Raw genomic sequence first — 21,935 nt, forward strand, 5'->3', positions numbered from 1 at the left:
CAACAACAATAACATACAAGGAACACCCACTGTTAACATGACTAATATTAAAATATGTGCTCCTACCTCAAGAGCCAAAGAGAAAGGAATTCAAATTTTAACCAAATCCTGCAATCCCAAATTGACTGAACAAGCAATCAAGATGTGTTAATAGGGAAATTAAGAAAGAGGAGATAAATAATACACACTCCATTAAGAACTGCTTAAAAGGAATGTATGATTAGATATTATCCGACAACAGTCTAAAATAAGAGCTGCATAGTAAAGTACACTGGGATGGGCATGGGGATTGTACAACAATGAAAGAATTTTTTTCAAAGAGAAAAGCGAACTGGGGTGGGAGGGGGCAGGGAAGAAAACGGGCAAAAATGAATGAAGGGAAATACAAGTTCTCTATAAACTTTGATTAAAATCTCAATTAAAAAAGATCTGTTAATGATAATTGGTGACTGGAATGCAAATGTTAGAAATGGTAAAGAAGGAATGGTAATAGGGAAATATGTGTTTCAGGTTAGAAATGAGGGTAGAAATGGCTGATCAAGTTAAGTATTTTCAATGATTTGGTCATCACAAATACCTTTGTCAAAAGACATAAGGGTGACTTTACTCATGGACCTCACCTAATGGACTGTAGAAGATTCAGATTGACTATATTTGTGGAAGGAATCCTTGGAGAAGTTAAATATCAGCAGTCCTAGTCCTAGACCAGGATGAACTGTGGATCAGACCATTATTACTCATGTACAAGTTCAGTTTTTAGCCAAAGAAAGTTAAAATAGGTTCACATGAGCCAAGCTATGATCTTGAGTCTATTCCATCTGAATTTCAAGATCTTAAAAATAGGTTTGAGGCACTGAACATCAGTGATCAAAGACCAAATAGGTTATGAGGTGATATCAAGGATATCATCCGTGAAGAAACAAAAGGTCATTACAAAGGCAGAGGAGAAAGAAAAAAATACACAAAAACACCAAAACAGAATGGTTGTCAGAAGAGACTCTAAATTGCAGTAGAGTGTCAAAAAGTAAAGGGGGGGAAACACGCCTGAGTAAAAGCGCTGAACAGAAGGTTTCAAAGGGCAACTCAAGAAGACAAAGCAAAGTAATGGAATGTGCACAGAGCTGGAACTAGTGAACAGAAAGCAAAGGACAGAAATGTTAGTTCTCTTGGTAGTCCATGGTATGTTCAATACTCTTCTACAGCATCACAATTCAAAGGCATTAATTCTCCTTCTATCATCTGTAGTCATTGTCCATGTCTGTGATGCATAGCAAATAACTGTGAAGACCATGGCTTAAATGATGCACACTTTAGTCTCTAGACTGACATTGCTGCTCTTCAGCCGTTCTCTTACAGCTTTCCTCAAGTAGCACGGTCAGCTTCTCCACTCCTCTCATAGTATTGTCAATGGTATTCTATGTACCAGTCACCCTCTGGAATCTTGTGCACTTGTGTGAATTCTTGGCTCTGGTTGTATCTTGAACAATGCTATCCCTGAAATGACCCCAGATGACGAACTTGATATTGTTTAATCTCTAGACCTTTCTCCACTCAGCTTGATGCCTCAGTAGGTTAAACAGCATCAGCTGCATCAACAGGCTTCAGCTATATTTTGCCAGTGATGAATTCTAGCAAGAGACCAGGACACAAGAGAATAAAACTGATCATCACCAAAATTCCACCTTTACCAGTTTGTATTCCATTATCAAATACCATCTCTAGGTAGTTATCCTGTCTAGTCTAGAAACTGCTCCCTCTCTCCCACTGCTTCTTCAGGCCTAGGAATCACATAAACCCCCAGGGAAGACACTACCAGTTACTGGTATATCTCAATCCTGCCCACCTATTTGTAAGCCAGCCCTGTATAAACATCCCACAATTATTCCATTTTGTGTTTCACTCTTTCCCCACAAAGATCCAAATGGAAATGAGAACAGATGTGGGTGGAGGCACATCCACAGGAAAAAAATCCAGTTCTCAGTATAATCATCTCTTTTGGTGTTTAAAGATTTAGGTCTTCCTTTATCATTCTTATTTTAATAATAATTTTAAAACCACAGTAAAATAAACACTACTTCCTAGTTGTGACCAACTGTCATAGAAAGAGCTAAGTTCAAGCAAAGAAAATATAAGGTTTGTGTGCTTTATTTTGCCAGTAGGGAGGAAAAGCCTCAGGGCTCAATGTGAGAAGAGAAATAAAATTTCCTTCAAGAGGCACTCAAAGGAACCTTCAAGTATTATTCACTTCTTCAATTTCCTTTTAGTATGTTTTCTATGCCCTTCAATATCAAAACCCTTCTCAATCAGACACAGGTGTGAGCTATATGGTAAGAAATATCTTAGTCAAATCTCAACACTGAGTTACCGGTATCATTTTTAAACATAATTAACACCCAATTCAAAGTTGGATCCATGAAAATGCTGCTTTTATCCATTTGTATTTCAGAATGCTACCCAGGTATGAGATTTGGACATATTTGCTATCTACACTATCAAATTATTAAGGGCCCTGGAGATTGTCACCGGTTTACTGATTTCAGTCTCTCAACACTGGCGAAGAGTAGAAAGAAATGTAGTTTCACACTTGATGGAAAAGGTTGGAAGATACCACCATGCCTTTTCAGAAAAGGGGGGTTGAAGGCACATTTATTTCGACTCCAGATCTTCCTTTTTCCTTAACTGCTAAAACCTATTATTCCTACAGGCTGGGTAGCCTTCAGTTATCCACAAAAACACAGACTCAAAATATAATCAGTTACCTGCAAGTCAGCATCAAATTCATGTTTCAGATGAGCTTCTTCTGCAGCCTCTACAAGACGCTGAAAAGACAAGAGACAAAATTAGGGATGAGAAGTGTGACCTAAACCCCATTTTTACAATGCCAAGAGACTGGTGCTTCTCCATTGTCTTAAAATAACACCTTATATGGGTCTATGATGTGCCATGTAGTCTAGTATCTACTTATCTGTGAGTTTAATCACATCAGTGTCAAATTTAACTTTTGAAAGACCTGGGGAAATTAATGTATCAGGTGAATCACTTATGGTGAAAATAATATACTTAAGCCTTCACCATTCATTCATCAGTTTTCCTGTTGTTATATGTCTATCACCTTCAATGGCATCAAGGCAGAACCAATTCAGAGCTGACACATCAGTGGGATTTCCGGGGGCTGTAAACCAAACAGAAGCAATTGTCCATCTTTCTCCTATAGAGCTGCTGGTGAATTTGCACCATCAGAGAGCTGCCATCTTTGGGTTGTAGCACAACTTCCCATGAACCACAGTACCAGAGCTCCCTGTCGTTGTCATGTACCATCAAGTTGGAACCTCCAGCAGGTTTTCCAAGACAGCTGATCACATGGGAGGAGACTGCCCTTCCTTCTCCCATAGAGCAGCTACTGGATTTGAACCTCGTGCCTTTGGCATTGAAATGCTATTTCTTACCACTAGGCTACCAGAGCTCCCTAGATGTGTATATAAATGCATGTAAGTTCTGCAGTGCATTGCACAGGCAGATGAAGACACCAGTCTTGGAATCCAGTGTTGAATTCAGAACCAACACAGAACAGCATGTTCCTAGGTACAGAAGGCCCTCAGCCAACATTCATTGAATTGAATTAAGTCCAAGTCTAAGTGCTTTAACTTTCTTGCCCAATGGTTTGGAAAAGGAGCATTTATTTTCATTCCCTCAATCATTCAAAGTCAATTACTGCTGAACCCAGTCCTACTTCGTAATTATCAGGTGACACTTATTTGCATTTTATGGAACATCAATGCCATTTGACAATCTGCATCCCAATCAGAAAACCACTGAAATTAAATCATTAAGCAGTACTCATCAAAACACAATTTTTGTTTGCATTTACATGGCTAGCAAAAGTAGTAATTTATATTCTCATGAAAACAACTTCATGGCATGTCTTCATTAGCACACAATAATAAGATAATTTTTTTATTTTAAATTTGAATTTGTCAACAATATTTCCCACCATGAGAATATATAATATATAGGCAAGAGGATGCTGCAGAAACATCTAACTTAATGAAATTTTTATTACATTTTTATCAAATCAAAAAGCAAATCCGTTAGGCCCAGGTAAAAACTCAATCACTTCTATTTTTCCCAATGGTTACTCTTATATCTTATGGTGCATTAACTTGCTTTTTCTTGACACTTTATAAACCTGTGCGTAACAGTCCATGTTTGAGAAATGATGACAGATTATATTGTGGCATATTCATATTAATCTCTAAATGGTGACAGAGAGACGAATGTCCCACGTCAGAGTTATTAAATTGCACGTGAAAATGAAGGTAATTAAACAGATTTGGGTACATTTACCCAAAACCAAATCAGCTGTCATTAAATCAGTTCAAACTTGTGGTGACCCCAGGTGCTCCGGAGCAGAACTACACTCTGTAATGAACTGCTGTCTGAAAGCAGTTCATTAGGACTTACTTTTGAATTATCTCCGGGTAGGTCCAAACAGCCAGCCTTCCAGTTGGTTGGCAAGTGCTTCACCATGCGTGCCACACAGAGACTCTAAGGTCATTTTCACCCACTGACAATTAGGGGAGGAGTACTGAATTTAAACTCACTGCTGCTGAATTGCTCTGACTCATAAAGACCCAACATCCGGTTTCTGAGGCTATTAATTGCAATGGGAAGAGGCTGCCTATTTTTCTCCCACGAAGCCACTGAGTTAACAGCAAAATTCACTAAAGACACCATCACAGCTTCCTTGCCAACGACTAGATTCTAACTCATAGTGTTTCAATAGGGACAGTGCAGAGTTGCCCTTACAGATTTCAAGGCTGTAATCTTTTTCTGACAAACTGCCACATCTGTCTTCTTCAGAACAGCTGCTGGGTTCAAACCAAAGACTTTTTAGTTAGCAGTGAAGTGCCTCATCACATCGCCAGGGCTCCTTTGGGTAACTCTAGGCCCAGCAGCATAAATAATGGAAGTCCTGTCTCTCCACATGACATACCAAGACCAAGGACAGAGAGGACAGTATCCAGAGACAGGAACCTGGGAGAGGCTGACAAAGCACACCTCCTTCAGATGCTGAGTAAGGTGACCATCTCTGCTTAAAGCAGAAACCTTCGGGGAACACAGCAGGGCCAAGGGCAGAAGAGCCAGCTCCAACTCGAGACACTAACCAGCTGTAGTTGTGAGATTGTGGACAAGTTCTTTTCCTTCTCTGGGCCTCGTTTTCCTCCTGAAGACATGACTCTGGAGTCCTGTCTCTCAAGATGGAAACTTTGACATCAGTGTCACCTGACACTTATCAGAAATGCAAATTTTCAGATCCGATTTTTCAAATTTTTAGGTCTAGTAATCAGCCAGAAATTCTAGGATTGGGGCCCAACAACTTTTTGAAAAGCCTTCCATGTCATTATAATGTCGATAAAGTGTGAGCAGGACTGGTAAAAATACCACTCATCCCAGATCTTCCATCATTTTTGACACCTTGCTTAATGAGCTCCACCAACCTTCATTCTCCAAAGTTTTGCATCTCAGTTACCTTTGTAAAAATCTGTAAATGCACACGTTTGTTACTGTCACCTGTCAAATTCTTTATAAAGAAAAGCATAAAATGGAGGGGTGAGAAATAGAGAACAAAAAAAAAGTTTGAAACACACTATATACATATCAGTTTAAAGATGAAGGGGCACCTGATTCAAGGCACAGTTCTTTTCAGTTACTTGCTACACATCTGAAAGCTGGACAACAAATGAGGAAGAGAAAAGAAGAATCAATACCTGTTAAGTTGTGTTGGAGAAGGGCACCAAATACCTCCTGAATATCTATGGACTACCAAAGAAACAAAGAAGTACATCTTGGAGAAAGAGCCACCAGGGTGCCCCTTATAGACATGGATGGCAAAAAGGTCACCTCAGACACTTTGGGCATGTTTTTAGAAGGGACCAGTCCTTAGGAAAAAATATCATACGGGCAAAGATGGGGGATCAGCAAAAGACAAGATAACTCCTAATTTCTAGGAAATGCTAATCTCTAGCGTAGTAAAAGAAAATCATCAACTAGATAGATTGACACAGTAACTGTACAAAAGGGCTCAAGCTTTTTCATCATAAATATTGCATTACAGTGTTTGAGACACAAGAAGACAACAAACTGAAAGCAATGCCATAATAACATACTAAGATTAGTCACTCAGAAACTAACTACTAAGAACTCTGTTGGCCTCACGGTAAGGAGTTGCACTGCAATACCAAAGGCACACAGTTCAAATCCACTGGATGCTCTATGAGAGAAGGATGAACAATCTCCATCTGTGGGATTTATGGATTCTGAACGTCTTCCGGAAGGTCAGCTATGAATTGGTTCTGACTCAATGGCACAAAACAGCAGCAAGCACTCGTAAGATGAACCGGAACACCGTACACTGAGCGGAGTACAGTAGGAGAATGCGGACCTGGCAAGTCAGTGTTTATGTCATTTTTAAATTACATTTCTTACATAAACTTTTTTTCAAATTTGCTGTATCTCACACATTTCTCGTTTCCCAAAATATTTTATTCTCATCATGTTCACCACAAAGTTTTAGGAAATATGATTCAAGGAAAGGCTGTAAACCAGCAAACATATCCTAGGTATTTCACTGGATACAGTCTGGAACAGCGCTATTTTTTTTTTTCATATTTTCATTTATTAAATAAAATATATAAGGTAACCGGCACATAACAAACACTCAGAAAACATTCATATCCTTCCAGTTATTGAACCTTTAGGAAAGATACAAGAAAAGAGAAGGAAGGGAGAGGTCCTTTTTTTTAATAGAGGGGCATCATATGCAAATTTAGCATTTGAAAGTCTTCCACATCCCCACTCCCACATCACTCCTTAGCTGACCACTGAGAATAAGGAGGGACAGACATCAGAGGTGTCTACTTTGAATATGTTTAGGTGTAGACATCCTCTCTGATGTTTACTGAACTACAGTAAAACAGGGCTCATCATAAGGATGTACCCTTCATGGAGTCCATCCATCACGGACAGGGTTATCTCAGCCTGCCTTCTGATGTCACAGGAAAGCAGATCTAAGTCTCTGAAGAATTCAGGGGAAAGAAAGACGCCAAGAACCGGTTATGATGGTACTGAGCAGGAAGTATGATCACAGGAAGAAAAAGATCTCTGATTTTTATTCTAAGATACTTTTATAAAGAGAAGTGAGTTAATAGAGCATTATTTAGGAAGGAAACCTTGGGCTAGACGCATCCACTGCTAATAAAATAAAAATCAATTAAATCACTATTTCACAAAGACCACTCAACTTCATACTCTGATGTTTGTCAGGAGAAAACAGTCTATAATGTCTCCTCTTGAAAACTAAATAAAACTCGACTAAATATACAAATAGACAAATATGTCTGTTCTTATTTTGTTACATGCTGTTGAGTCACCTGTGACTCATAGTGACCCTATGTATAACAGACCTAAACCCTGCTCTACCTATGTCTCCAACACATCTACCCTCATTACCCCATCACTGAGCCAATCCATCTCATTGAGGGTCTTCCCCTCATGTACTGTCCCTCTACCCTCCCAAGCATAAGGAGGACTGGTCCCTCCTTGCAACATGTCCAAAATATGTCAGATGAAGCTTCAGAATCCCTGCCTCCAAGGAGCAGCCCAGTTTAACCCTCTCCAAGACAAACCTGTTTGTTCTCTTAGCAGTTCATGATATATTCAATATCGTTCTTCAGCACCACACAAATACTTATACATGTCATTTAAATGAACTGAAGAATGCTTTAAAAATGTTTATCACTTGCAACTGAAGAAAAATCAATTTAAATGTGTTAATATTTTAATTCCTCCATAAGAAAGCACCAAAAAGCATGGAAGAATCACCAGTGGATTATATCTATTAGAAAGGCAGTGTCATTTTAATAAGTTCATTTTTTTCTTATTGGATTTCCTTTTTCAATCTACAGATGGTATTACAGAATCATGAATGTGGTTTTTAATTAAAACTGAACATTGGAAATAAACATGACATTGACATTTCTAGCACTGAAAACTAAGCTCTGAAGTGAAATGCAGCAGGGCTTTGCTCCCAGGTCTCAGCCCTGTGGTCCCAAATGATTTTCTCACTCAGTAAACCGGAAGGTACACTCTGGCCTTTGAATAAAGCACCTACTAGATGAAAGGTTGTAATTCACATACAGATGCACGTTTTACTGACTCTTTATTCCTAAATCATGCTTCCCTTTTAGTGAAATAAACGAAAACAAGAGCTATCTTTATAAATAAAAAATGTTAAATGCCAAGGACCATGTAGAGTAGTTAGAGCCATGATGAAGGAACAGCAGAGATTAGAGCCATTTCACTTAAAATCACATCTTATTTCTTGTTACAATGTCCCCCACATATCCAGCACCTCAGAATGGACAGTTTCTCCTTTGTTTTCCCATGACACTTAAATCAAGACAGGCTTAAAGACAGTGGAGAGGTCAAAGGTCAAACTGTCTCTCATGGGCCAGAAGGGAAAAATAAGCTACCAAGTCACAATAAAAAACAAAACAAAACAAAAAAAAAACTGAATAAAAATTCTTTTTGTCTGCACCTGATCATACTTTATTTTCTTTCTTATTGTTCCTGGTCATTACAGCTTAGCAGAAGAAAGACAGCAAGGAAAAAAAAATTGTGTTGAGAGGTGGAAAAAGTAATGGGGAAACGTGATAATACCACAAAAGCAACTTATTACTGGGCTCCTGCTGATTCTATTAGAATGAGCAAATTGTGTATAAGTAAATGTTTTAAAAATAGATACTCCTAAAATGGTAGTGTTATGGGAGATAAATCCTTAAAACAAAACAAACATAAATTCCATACACAAGAGCAAAGAAGAAAGGTATTTTTATTTCTCATATTAATGTTAAAAACTTTGCTTTGTAAACCAGATGGGTGACTCAAAAGATTTCAAGGCACTTAATTATTAGTGGCTTTTATTTAACATTATATAGCAATATATTTACAGTTCATGAAAAGGATTTTTAGAACCATTTTCCTGAAATGAATAAAAATTTCTTTCAAAAATAAAGTTTAAGCTTATCTAAAGTAGGGAACCTCTAAAGAAAATTTATGATCATTAACAGACTAGGGTTACATTAAAGACAAACTGAGTTCTGGTGGCTTAGTGGTAAGAAACTGAACTGCCAACACAAAGATACATAGTTCAAATCTACTAGCTGATAGCCTGCTCCCACTCAACTTACTGCCTCTGAAAATCTGCTGCAGGGTCAGTTATGGGTTGGTTCTCATTTGACGGTACGCAACAACAAAAGCTAAACCTGGTGCTAGCTAGTGAATTGTGAACAAGAGACCCTACTTCTAAAACAACCAAGTCATGAAACAACAAGTATTACCTAGTAATTACTACCACAACCACACATACCTACGATGGGATGGCTCAACTTTTTTCCTTACATTAAATGCACTGACTTTCATTTTAAGGGCTAGACATTGGTGAAGAAGGTTCACATTTTGTGAATCAGTCTGTATCCTGGGGGTAAAGCCACCATGTTGCCTGGCCGACTTAAACTCAAGATGCTGACATCCTACAGAAGTAAGGGTGAGGTATGAGTCTTCTTCACAACACAGATTTCATTTTCAACAGTCCCAGAAATGAAATGAAAATTCTCTGACCTCAAAAAGGGGGTTATAAGCACATCAAAAGATATTCCCAGGAACCTGGACAAATTAGATTGCTGCCCCCAATTTCATTTCTAACCTTTCTTTCTTGTATCAAAAATTATATCTAAGCAAACAAAAAAAAACCCCAAAAAACCCTAAACCATCATATTCAGAGCTCGTCATTCAGAAACCAATGGAAGATGATGAAATCTGCATTCTTACTCCTAGTGTTGCATTCCTTACCTTCTGTTTTTAAGATTGGAGTGTTCATCAGTAGCTGACAGGGTAGACTATGCTGTATTTAAATCTGTTGCTTTTGAGCTGGAGTAGTTGATGCCCCAAAGTAGAGGACTGTACCGTCTGTGAACCAGAGCACTGTGAGGTGGTTTACAGGACGGCAAGAGACACACAGAAGGAAAGTGAATGCTTTACTACAAAGAGGAAGTGCTATCGCTGGGAAAATAGGAGTCAAACAGCATTGTAAAGAGGCCAAGGAAGCTCCCAGAAGGAGTTACACTTAAGCTGAGCCTCAAAGGAGAACAGGACTCTCAGAGACAGGAGAATTATTGAAAATCCATTTCTGGCAATAAAAGCTGAATTTCATGTGACATTTTGGAGGTATGAGAATGTTCTGGAAACAGCAACTGGAGTTCAGAAGGGCTATAGCTCAAGGACTTCTAAGTACAGAGGCCAAACTGTGGCCTGGATGACTTGAGGAAAAAGGCAAGACAACAAAACAGTAACATGAAGAAAGAAATAGTAACACCACCAAGCCTTCATTCCCTCCTACCTCAAAGTTCTGAAACTGCAGTTAGAGTCATGTCTGAGAGTTTAATAATATTCACTAATTCTTATTGATACAAATATTTGTTACTTTTCAAGTCCAATAGAAATGACACATATAAATCACCGACTATCAAGATGATCGCTTCTTTAAAGAAAATCAGCTTTTAAGAAGCCTTCATTATTTCTTTGTTCCTGTAGAAGAAATACGCTTTGTCGCACACGAATGAGCACTTTGTACAAAATGACCTTCTGTCTGAAAGCTGCGGAGATTGCTTCTGCTTTAAAGACAGCAAACATTTCAAAGTGGATTATAAAAGCTAATCTATAAAGTTTCCAGAGAAAGGAGGTAACAGAACAATAGAGCAAGCGCCTCTTGTGTACATGCAGCGAGATTTTTCTCATCTCCCTGTAACTATGCTCCCTTCCTCCCTCCTTCACACTGTAGAGGCTACACTAGCCTTTTTGCAAGACAAAGTCACTCAATAGTTTACAGGATTGCAATCGATATAACACATTCTCTTTCTTTCCCAGGGAGATGTTGTTGCTGCGTGACCCTGGGTCAGTTCTCACAGCGACCCCATGTACATCAGAACAAACCACTGCACCATCGGCAGAATCGCGCCTATGTTTGAACCCAGTGCTGCAGTCACCTTATCAATTCATCCTGCTAAGGGTCTACTTCATTTGTATTGATCTCACTACCTCATCAAGTATGATGCTCTTCTCCAAGGACTGGTTCCACTTGTCCACAGTACAGGAGACAAAGTCCCATCACTGTGACTTCTAAGGACCACTACAGATCTATTTGTCCTTCTGGCAGTCCACACTGCTGCTGCTGTTGTTCAGTGCCGTCAGGTATGACTCATGGAAATCCTATAAACAACAGATCTGAACCTCATCCCATCTTGTGTTACTGTTATACCTGACACACTTGAGCCTATGGTCGCAGGCACTACCAATCCATTTCTTTGATGGTCTTCCTCTCTTTTGCTGACTCTCCATGTTGCCATGCATGATGTTCCTCTCCAAGGAAAATCCTCTCCTAACAACATGTCCAAAGTATGAGAGATGAAGCTTTGCTGTCCTTGCCTCCAAAGAGCACTCTGGTTGCACTTTCTCCAAGACACACTTGTTGGTTCTCTTGGTAGGCCACGCAATGGTCAACACTCCTCTCCAACACCACAACTCAAAGGCATAAAGTCCTCTTGTGTCATTTTTATTCACTGTTAACTCTCCTATGCACAGCAGATGACTGGAGAGACTGTGACTTGAATCAGGTGCTCTTTGGTCTTTAAATGGACATCATCACTCTTCAGGTGAATTTCCCAATGCCATAGGTCTCCTTATCTCCTGCAATTATCAAGAGTGCTGATGATAAATCCAAGCAGGATGACATCACTGAAAAGGTCAAACTTTGCTCCTTCTATGCATGATTTTGCCTATTGTTTCAATGACAAGGACTTTTCTTGATGTTGAGATGTAATTCATATCAAAGGCTGCAGTCCTTGGTCCTCTGCAGCAAGCACCTCAAATCCTCCACTTTCTGTAAGCAAATGTGTCATTTGTATAATGCTGTTGTTGATGAGTCTTCTTCCAATTTTGATACCACACTCTTCTTTCTCTAAATGATTTGCTTAGCATACAGATTGAATAGGTGCAGAGAAAGGATACAGCCATAGTATAGACTAACCTAGTCTGTAGTACAGTCAATATTCTTTGCCAAACCATAATTCAAAGGCACAGATTCCTAAGTCTTCATTATTCTTTGTTCAACTTTTACAACTGAAAACACTATGGATTGGTTCTAGTGCACCACAGGCCTCCCGGTGACATTTTCTCTTTTTAACATTTTGAAGAGGCCATTTATAGCAGATTTCCCCAACATTTAATCTAATTACCCAACATTTAATTTCTAGAATATTGCTTCCACGGACATTGTTTACGGATCCAAATAAAATCAAATCCTTTACAACTTCAATTTTCAGTATTTACCATTATGTTGCTTTTATAATTTTTTTATTTATTAATGTATTTATTTTTCATTTCAATGAACATCTACAGAGATTTTGGAATTTCATTCATTGTTGCACCCTTCTCCCCGCCCACCCCCCCTCCCCCCCCTCCCCCCCATTTGCTCCTCTCCTTGAAAAGCAAAAGAAAAACTCCCTCATTGGTACACAATCCCCCCGCACCTCCCCAAACCCCACCCCCTACCCCCAAATATAATCCACTCTGCAACCCTCATTGCGTACTCCTATGATAAACATAATGCCCTAAAATATAATACTTTTAAACTATTCTCTCCCCCATAGACAATGCAATAAACATAATTCATCCAGTTTTTCTCAGTCTTACCTCCACCCCAATGCCAGCCTCATTCTACAACAGTGGCACCATATAGCATTTGTCCCTTTGTGACTGAGATACCTCACTCAGCATAATGTTCTCCAGGTTCACCCATTTTGATTAATATTGCATGAGTTCCTTGTTTTTCAATGCAGCATAGCATTCCATTGTGCGAATATACCACAGCTTCTCTACCCATTCATTTGTTGACGGGCACTTAGGTTGTTTCCAACTCCTGGCTATTATAAACAAAGCCGCGATAAACATGGGTATACATATATCTACTTGGATGTCATTTATGGTCTCTTTAGGGTATATTCCCAGTAGTGGAATTGCTGGGTCAAATGGTATCTCTATTTGCAACTTTTTGAGAAAGTGCCACATCGGCTTCCCACAATGGTTGCACCATTTTACACTCCCACCAACAGTGAATAAGGGTTCCAATCTCTCCACAACCTTGCCAGCATTTGTTGCTTGCTGTTCTGTTAAGTTTTGCTAGTCTTACCGGGGTGAGATGATATCTCATAGTGGTATTGATTTGCAGCTCTCAGGGCTAGGGATTTTGAACATTTCTTCATGTGCTTATTGGCCATCTGCATGTCTTCTTTGGTGAAGTGTCTGTTCATATCCTGTGCCCATTTTTCAACTGGATTATTCACCTTTATCCTGGTGCTCAAGTATTTTATAAATTCTAGATAAAAGTCCCTTATCTGACATGTCATTACCAAACACTTTTTCCCAGTCTGTGGCTTCCCTTTGTACCCTGTTAGAGAAGTTTCTGGACGCGCATAGGGATTTGATTCTTAGAAGGTCCCATTCACCTATTTTATCTTCTCCTGGTTGTAAATTTTTCAGAATACTTGGAAGACTCTTTATGTTGTGGATTAGGACTACTAAAGTTCTTCCAAGCTTTTCTTTAATGACGTTTACAGTTCTTGGTTTTAGTCCTAGGTCCATGATCCACCAGTTGGTTTTTGTATATGGAGTAAAGTCAGTAGTGAGGATTTTCTTTTTATGTCAAGGTTCAATTCATGATGAGGCTATAATCTTTGATCTTCATCAGTAAGGGCTTCAATCTTGTTAGCCTCAGCCACCAAGGCTATATCTTCATAACAGGTTCTTTATGAGTCTTCCACTAGTCCTGATGCTATGTTCTTTAAATAGTTCTGCTTCTCTCTAGGAGATATCCTTTATCAATTTGAAACAGGTTAAATTAATACTTACAAATATAGAGGGCCTATTTCCAAACCAAAGCCATCTTAACACTACCTCTGGGGTTATATGTGCCGAGGTGAAGCATTTGCAAAGCTGTTGAAAACAGAAATAATCAAACTTTGCTTGAGGGGCTGCCCAAGGGCCCAAGCAGCTCAGGAGGAGGGAGAACAAAAAGCTAACCTTATGTTACAGCCCAAGTCATTTTCTCTAAATGATCTAGAATCCTTTAGACTTGTCTCCTGCTTATGTAGCCCTCCTGGGGTGGTTTAGAGTTCATTACTAAAATCAAGACTATTTAGCCAGAAGCTTTGCAAAATGTCCTCAGTTCACCAGTAACTGCTATTTCCTTTATGGGCAGTGCAACTCTCATTAATTTCCTGAGGGGATAATCGAGGATGAACAGGGGGCTATGACATTATGCCAGCCTGAAAGAGGAACATTTGTTTCCACCACATGGGCACAGCATATTACTGAGGGCTCCGACAACGGTGAATAAAATTCTCATCTAGTCCTTCCTTAATTGTGTCATCTCTTCCTTCCTTAATTGTGTCATCTCCAGTGCACAATAAGAAGGTGTTGCTTGAACTTACACTGATAGAGCTTGGAAGATATTGTTGAAACAGCCAAAGAAGATATGAACACCATTCCCAGATAAAGACAGATAAGGCACAGCCAAGTCAACAAGCAAGGCATTGGTCCTGAGGAAAAAGCTTGTTCTACAGAGAGAATTTGCATTGCTATTTGGAGTAATAAGATTTCTCGCACTTCAGTTTAATGTTAAAACCCTCAATGCTGTCAAGTTAGAACTGACTCACATCTGACCCTCCCCCAGATTTCCACAGCTATATATTGCATGGCAGGAGACTGACCATCTTTCTCTTACAAGTTCAATGAAATAATGCAACAAATACTTGTTGAGAATCACTCAGATAAATGAATTCCATTAGGTACTATGTGGGAACCCCAAGAAATAGATAATTTAAGATTATCCCTCAAAAAGATTTTGGTACAGTAAAATCAGGTTGAAACCCAAGGACAAAAGCTGGAATCGAGGTTGATCAGGTAAATCTTCAATTCTGGAGGTCGACCAGACAAATCGTCAATTCCCTGAATCTTAGTTTTCTTATATGACGAACTACAATAATAGTATCATCACCCTCTACCACAGCATGTGAATTTGATGAGAATGCTCACATAAAACATTTCCTAAAGGGTTCTACACAAGTGTAAAATATTACTCTGATGGAGGCATAAGAGGAGACAAGATTTTTCTGGCATAAAACAGCTTGATTGGAACAAGGAAACTTGACAGTCTGTGCCTCCCACGGCTGACTCTCATATGGGGACAACTTGGAACAACTTTCCAAGTTCACAGTTACATGGAGGTTATGTGAAAGTGAATTCTGCTGCCAGAGAAAGGACTCCAAACCTTGTGTTCTAAACACAAGGCTGTGCACCTGTTCCTTAAGAACTGTTTTTTCCAGCATCTACCACTCTCTTCAGTCCTTTTTAAGCTTCAGTGGCAAAAATCTGTGATCAGTGAGCCTGAAAATGGAATGAGACAGGGACCTCTATCGAAAGGTTTGACAGATGTCCTCAGAATGGCACAAACATAGAAATTCAGCTGTTGGCCAAAGCCAGCTCCTTTGACGGATGGCACCTTTGAGGTACTGAACACAGCAGCAAGGACAGTGGGTAGCTCCTACCCCCAAGCCGCAGTCATGACAGGAGAGGGAATTTTTCTGCCTCATTGAAAATGAAATAATGTGGAGCAATTCCTTTGTCAATTTAGATTTAAACTTCTCAAGATTTAGCTTTGCTTGGTTTTAAATTTGATGCAGAAAAATGCCATTCCAATTCTCGCTTTGTTCTTTTCTTTCCTTCATCCACCCAAATATTTGCTAGGCAGTTTCAGCTTGGAAGGGAACATATGATGTTGATCCAGAGAGCAGTCTCTGCGGTCAGACAATCTGAATTTGCATCTTTGTTCCAATACATCCAGACCAGTACCATGGACTACAGTTCTTGGCACACAGTAAATGTATATTCATTTGACTTATTTTTCTTGATGACAATGTTGATTAATTATGAGAGTTATGCAAAGTGATTAGGATATGAATATGATCAATACATCATAGTCTAGTTGAGGGGATAGGCAATTAATTAGGCAATGTGATGTTGGCTATAATTGTAGGGCCATAAGAAGATAATAACCAGACATTTCCTGAATTCCAGACTTCATAGAGGCCAAACTGCTCCTTAGTCTTTCAACCCAGTCAATTCTCACAACCACCTTACAGAGGAAAATCCAGATAACACATTAACTTTGCAGAGGGGGGGGGGAAATAAAGGGAAGAGAGACTGAAGTGTTACAACAGCTCAAATCAGGCAGCAGATAGCTCCATGAGAGTGACCAGTGTGCAGGAGGCCAAGTGACCAAGCGACAGATGACAAGAAGTGAATCACATAGCAGGAGGAAATGATGAGGTTCCATCTAGAAAGACTAGCAAAACCTCAAGATACCAGTGCAGTATGTTCACCCAGAATGAGGAGGAGGAAGGGTATAGGTGAAGAGTTGGGGGGAAAGGAGTGGGGAAAAGATGTAAAAAAGTGGCCATGTGGAGTTCAGGCGAGCGAGGTTATGCTGGGATTAACGGCACTGTGTCCTCTGGACCACAGGTGCTGAAGAGAAGTCTGACTGCAAATAAAGAGTAACATCATCAGAATTATAACTTTAATCTTTTTTTTACAGTTTTTATATATAACTTTAATCTTTATAATTAATTTGAGAATGATTTGTTGTTGTTGTTGTTGTTGTTGCTGTTGACTGCCTTGAGTTGAGCATGACTCATAATGACCCTATGGACAAAAGGCTTGAAGCCCCTCTACAACTACCAACATTTATCAAAGTTCATAGGGCTTCCGGAGGCATGCTATTTAGGCAGTGGATGCCACTCCTGATTTAGAAGGGGATATACCTGAAACAAAGAGAGACTAAAGTTGGGAAGCTCTGGTGCTCTGATGAGTAAAGAGTGTCACTGTCAATGCAAAGGCAGGCAGTTCGAATCCACCAGTTGTATCATGAGAAAAAGATGGGCAAACTTCTGTGTGATTCGTGATTCACAGGCTTTGAAAAGTAGCTGGGGGCTCAGGTATGAGTCTGTTCCCACTCAATGGTACATAACATCAAAGTAGGGAAACCACTTTAATGCTATTGTTCCACAAATATATCAGTCCATCAGTGAACTCCTTCTTGGAAATATTCTGTTTCTCCACTTTTCTCCCCTCCTTCCCTGCCTCCCCCGTTATAACCCTAGTCAAAGGCACAGTCATTTCTCCTCATAAGTGGCCTCCAGCTTGAACTCAGACACCTAAAGCCCATTCTCTCTACATAGCTGCCAGAGGAGGCTTTTAAGAATATTTCTGATGGAATAATTTCTCTGTTTAAAATCTTGCAACGATTCCCCGTTAATCATCCATGACTCCTAAATCCTTCATGGCCAGACCATTTATTCCCAGGCTCTCCCCTCAGCTCCCATTATCCCTGGACTTCCAGACATTTTTTGGCCCCAGAGCACCAAAAACTCATCTCTACTACCCTCACTGTTCTCTTGGCCGAAGATGTTCCTATCAAATAACTCTTCCTCTGGGACACCATTCCCAGCCAACCTCAAAATATGGTGGCTTCTGTGGTACTTAAAATACAGTCTTGGAACAATTTAAATCATACCTATCATTCACTCCAGATGCTATTATCAGGTGAGAAAACAGGAGATGTCATCAGGAGATCTGGGTCACTGATGGACCTCTCTTTCTGAGAGCTTAAAACATTTAACAGTGGTATCCCATAATTAAGAAGTTTAACACAAAAATCTTTTACTCTGGAGAACTTGTAAGACAGAGAGAGGCTGACCTCGTGGATATTATAGTTTATGGAGGACTAAAGGTGCAGTCAATATGAAAGGGCTACAGAGGAAGGAAGAAGAGATATTACAGAAGCCCAGTAAGGGATCAATTAGATCAGGCTAGTGGGGTACAGCAGGAGGCTCTGGTATCAGAGTCTATAGGGAGATATGCTGATACCCTAAATGCTGTACCTCTCTGAAGACTCAAATTGACAAGCAGCGCTACAGGGGATGATGGGCAAGCTCCTCTGGCATGACTGACAGCTCAAAGGATGGTCAGCAATGAGTTGGATCAGATTCAACAGCAATGAGTTGAACTTTTAACAGGATAAAAGCAGACCTGGTGGTGCAAGCAGTTAAGTACTTGACTTACTTAACTGCATGCTTACAGGTGGATTGACTAAGCCCATCTCTCACTCAGTGGGAAACTGAGATGTCAGTCAGTTCCTTCAGAGATTTACAGCCTTGGAAACTATGTTGTTGTTAGGTGCTGTCAAGTCGACTATACCTTATAGCTATCGTATGAATGACAGAACTGAACTTGCCCTAGCCAGCACCATGCTCACATGCTGATACGTTTGAGCCCACTGCTGCAGTCTCTGTGTCAATCTAACTTTCTCTGACCCTCCACATTTCCAAGTGTGATGTCCTTCTGTGGGGACTTGCACTTCTGGACAACTTGCCCAAAGTATGTGAGATCCCTGTGAATAACTGAGGAAACCCTATGGTGCAGTTTTATTCTGTACTGTTGGGCTGTTCTGAGTCTGAATCTACTCAAAGGCAATGCACTAAAGAGGTCCAAGGTAGAGGATTCTTATTTAAATTGAGACCTGAAAGGTAAGAGTGCAGAAAAGAGGATGAGAGAACTGCATGTACAGAGCCCGAGGCTAAGCAGGGCATCGTAGACTCAGGAATTACAAATAGGCTCGGGTGCAGGGATATGTGAAGTGGAAAAGGGAAGGACAAAAATGAAAGAGGAGGCTGGGGAACTCTAAGAAGCTAACTATCTTTAAAGGGATCTAAATTATAAAATGATCAAATGCTTATTAAAGGCTGACCTCAACTAGGCATCTAACACTATCCAAGAAGGAATGCGTATAGAAGTGGCAGAACAATGAGGAAGAGGGCTGGCCTGGCTTCCCAGATGTCCAGGAATGGTCAGAGGTGGTGCTCAAGAAGACATAAGAACAGAGATTTAGTGAAATGTCATAGTAATACCAAGAAAATAAAAAAAAAAATACCAGACATTAAAAAAATATTTAAATTCTATCATATGTGACCACTAAAGATCACAAACTCATCTTAGATATTGTCTGCTGCTTTTCAACTCCACTTAAGCTGCCCTGGCTGTGGCAGGGGCTGCAAGCTTCTAAGCTGCACATTCTAGGCTCTCTCACCAGCTAGTCTCCAAATGAGCTTTGAAGCATAGAGCCGATACGTGGGCATCTGAAGATGGCAGCCAGCTTTTGCCAGAGTCATCCAGGTATCCTTCCAAGAATTCCCTACATTGTCAGGTAGGCTGCTGAGACTATAGGTGACCGTCTTCTGTGATCATGGCACTTCCTGAGTTTAGGATATTTGTAAGCAACTCTGATGGCATAGTGGATTATGTGCTTGGCTGCTAACCAAAACCAAAAGGTCAACGGTTTGAATCCACCAGCCACTCCAAGGTAGAAGGATGAAGCCGTCTACTCACCTAAAGATTTACAAATGGTCACTATGGATCAGAAGTGACTCCACAGCAATGGGCTTCTGATTCTGGCTTTCCTACTCAACGTAGAAATCAAAGTCCAGACTCAACCCAGCCAAACACTTAACAATAAGACTACTGTCTTAAACAAACATATCAATGCTGGTGACATGATTCAGTGCACTTGAACTTCTCCATACCTTGGGATCTGGTTAAGCTAACAGACTAGGCTCTAACTGAAGTGTCTGTACCTTAAATTAATTTCTTACTACTTTTTCCTTTTGTTTTTGTTGTTGTTAGGTGCCGCTGAGTTGGAGACGACTCATAGCGACCCTATGAACGAGCGGCCTGAGCACTGTTCGTACATAGAGTTTCCGGAGGCAAGCCATTTCGGAAGTGGACGCTGCTCCTGCTTCAAGGCTTGTTTTAGTCAGGAAACTCCAGCCAACACTGTCCACCATGGGTACCTATTACCACAACTGGCACATCACTGTCACAGTCTTCAGCATCACAGCAACCACGAGTTACCTCTGCACAGCCTTCTAATTCTTATATATTCCTCCTTCATTAAAAAAAAATGGCATTACTACTTTTCAGAAACAGATTTAACAGTCTTTATAATTTCCAACGATGAGAAGTTAGCTTTAAGGGATAAGCCAGCTCTCCTGCTTACTGTGTCCAGCTAATGAACTGAAAAGGGCATATCTGGTTGGAACTTTTATGGAACGTTATTTGTATACTTTCCTCTCTCAGCTCTCTCTTTTCATTTGTCAATCCTTAATGATAACTTTATTTCACAGTTTCAATGAAATCAGCAGACCTGTGAGCAAATACTAGTGGTAAAGGATTTCATGAATTATTTTAAGTGAAGGAAGGCTCAATTTATTTTATGTTAAAGTAAACTGATGCAGAAAACTTAAATTCCATCAGGATGTCTATGCAAGGTCTTGTACGTACACTGGGTTTACCCTGCACAGCCTCCAGATGCATTTGTATTCACATCCCTCCAAACCATCCACTCCCAGTAGCTGGGATTTTTGGATGTTATTGGTGCTTTTATATGACCAAGCAAAACGGAATTTTTGTTTCAGTACAACACACAGACATTCCATGTTTGACTACCTGATTTCCCCTTCTTTTAATGGGAAACAGTCACACAAAAAGAAACAGGATGAATCCTAAAAATCTCTTGAGTTTAAAAAAGGCAGCTGTTTATCAGCAATTCCACACAGTTTGAACTAATAAATCAAATATATTTGGACCCTGTCATTTTTTGAATTTCCCTTTAATTTTCCAAAAGGAGTTCAATGGCTTTGGAAGAATTGAAAGAACCCCTTAAAAATGTAAAATACAGGAATGAACATGATCAAAGTCACTGTCAAAGCCAACCACTTTATACAGATGTGTCCACTCAAGCTGCACAATAAGACCTGGGGAAGCTACCACCTCCCCAATGTTAAGATGAGAAAATCAGCTGAATGAGGTGAAAGGATGACCCCAAAGTTACACAGCGAGTGAATATTGGGGGCTAGGAAATAACTCAAAGTACTCTCATATGGTTAAATAGTCAGGAAAACTTGGGCCAAAGATTCAAGCTTACATCTGTAGTAATAAATGACTCTGGGGCCACAGCCATGAGGAGTGGTCCTGACTAGCCCTGAAGCCAAGTATTTTAAATCTAACCACCAAGTAAGTGAGCCCACAGTGTCTTGATTGGAGTCCAACTGTCTGTTCATTAGTTTGTGTTTTTTTTTTAAACCTGATGTAAACAGAGGCCACAAGAGCTAGACCAGAAAAGCTTTACACATTCTCTTCTACATGGTGTGAGAAGGCATGCCTGTTGTGTATTTACAGCACGAGAGAAACAGAGACTGATGCTCTGGTCACAACTCACTGCCTATCCCAAGAACCTGGGTGGAAAAATCAATCTTTGGAGAATAATATAGAACAATCTGAAGGATGATGATTGTCTGATATTTTCCACTGACGAGCCATCTCCTTTTCAGGCTCAGAGGCCACTTGGAGAATGCCTGGTCTCCATCTCCATGGTGATAAGAGGTAGGTACTAAACCCAAACATCTCATGTCTGATGTGCTAGGAGCAGTAGCAGTCTTATGTGCTTTTTTAGAAAAACTGCTCCTTGTTGGTGCTTCTGAAAAAAATGGAAAGATCAGGTGGGTGAAGAGAAAGGCAAGAGAAAATAAGGGGTTGATTAGACACTGTAATTAATCAATTATAATTAATATTATAAAAGGTGTATGAATGATTGAATGACAATATGGCATGATTTGTAAACTTTCACAAATATGAAATAATAAAAAAATCTC

General features: G+C 39.9%; 1 protein-coding gene across 1 annotated transcript in view; it reads right to left on the bottom strand.

Annotated features, from left to right (window-relative positions):
• CACNA2D3 (calcium channel, voltage-dependent, alpha 2/delta subunit 3) overlaps positions 1 to 21,935 on the bottom strand; it is a 1,138,585-nt gene that overhangs the window by 789,275 nt on the left and 327,375 nt on the right. The window contains exon 4 of the mRNA XM_006892223.1: positions 2,760 to 2,819. Within this exon, the coding sequence (XP_006892285.1) occupies positions 2,760 to 2,819 (60 nt within the window). The remainder of the gene's footprint in view (positions 1 to 2,759; positions 2,820 to 21,935) is intronic.

This window comes from Elephantulus edwardii, unplaced genomic scaffold (assembly GCF_000299155.1).
Source record: "Elephantulus edwardii isolate Elephantulus edwardi_28Jun2011 unplaced genomic scaffold, EleEdw1.0 scaffold00113, whole genome shotgun sequence".
Lineage (NCBI taxonomy): Eukaryota > Metazoa > Chordata > Mammalia > Macroscelidea > Macroscelididae > Elephantulus > Elephantulus edwardii.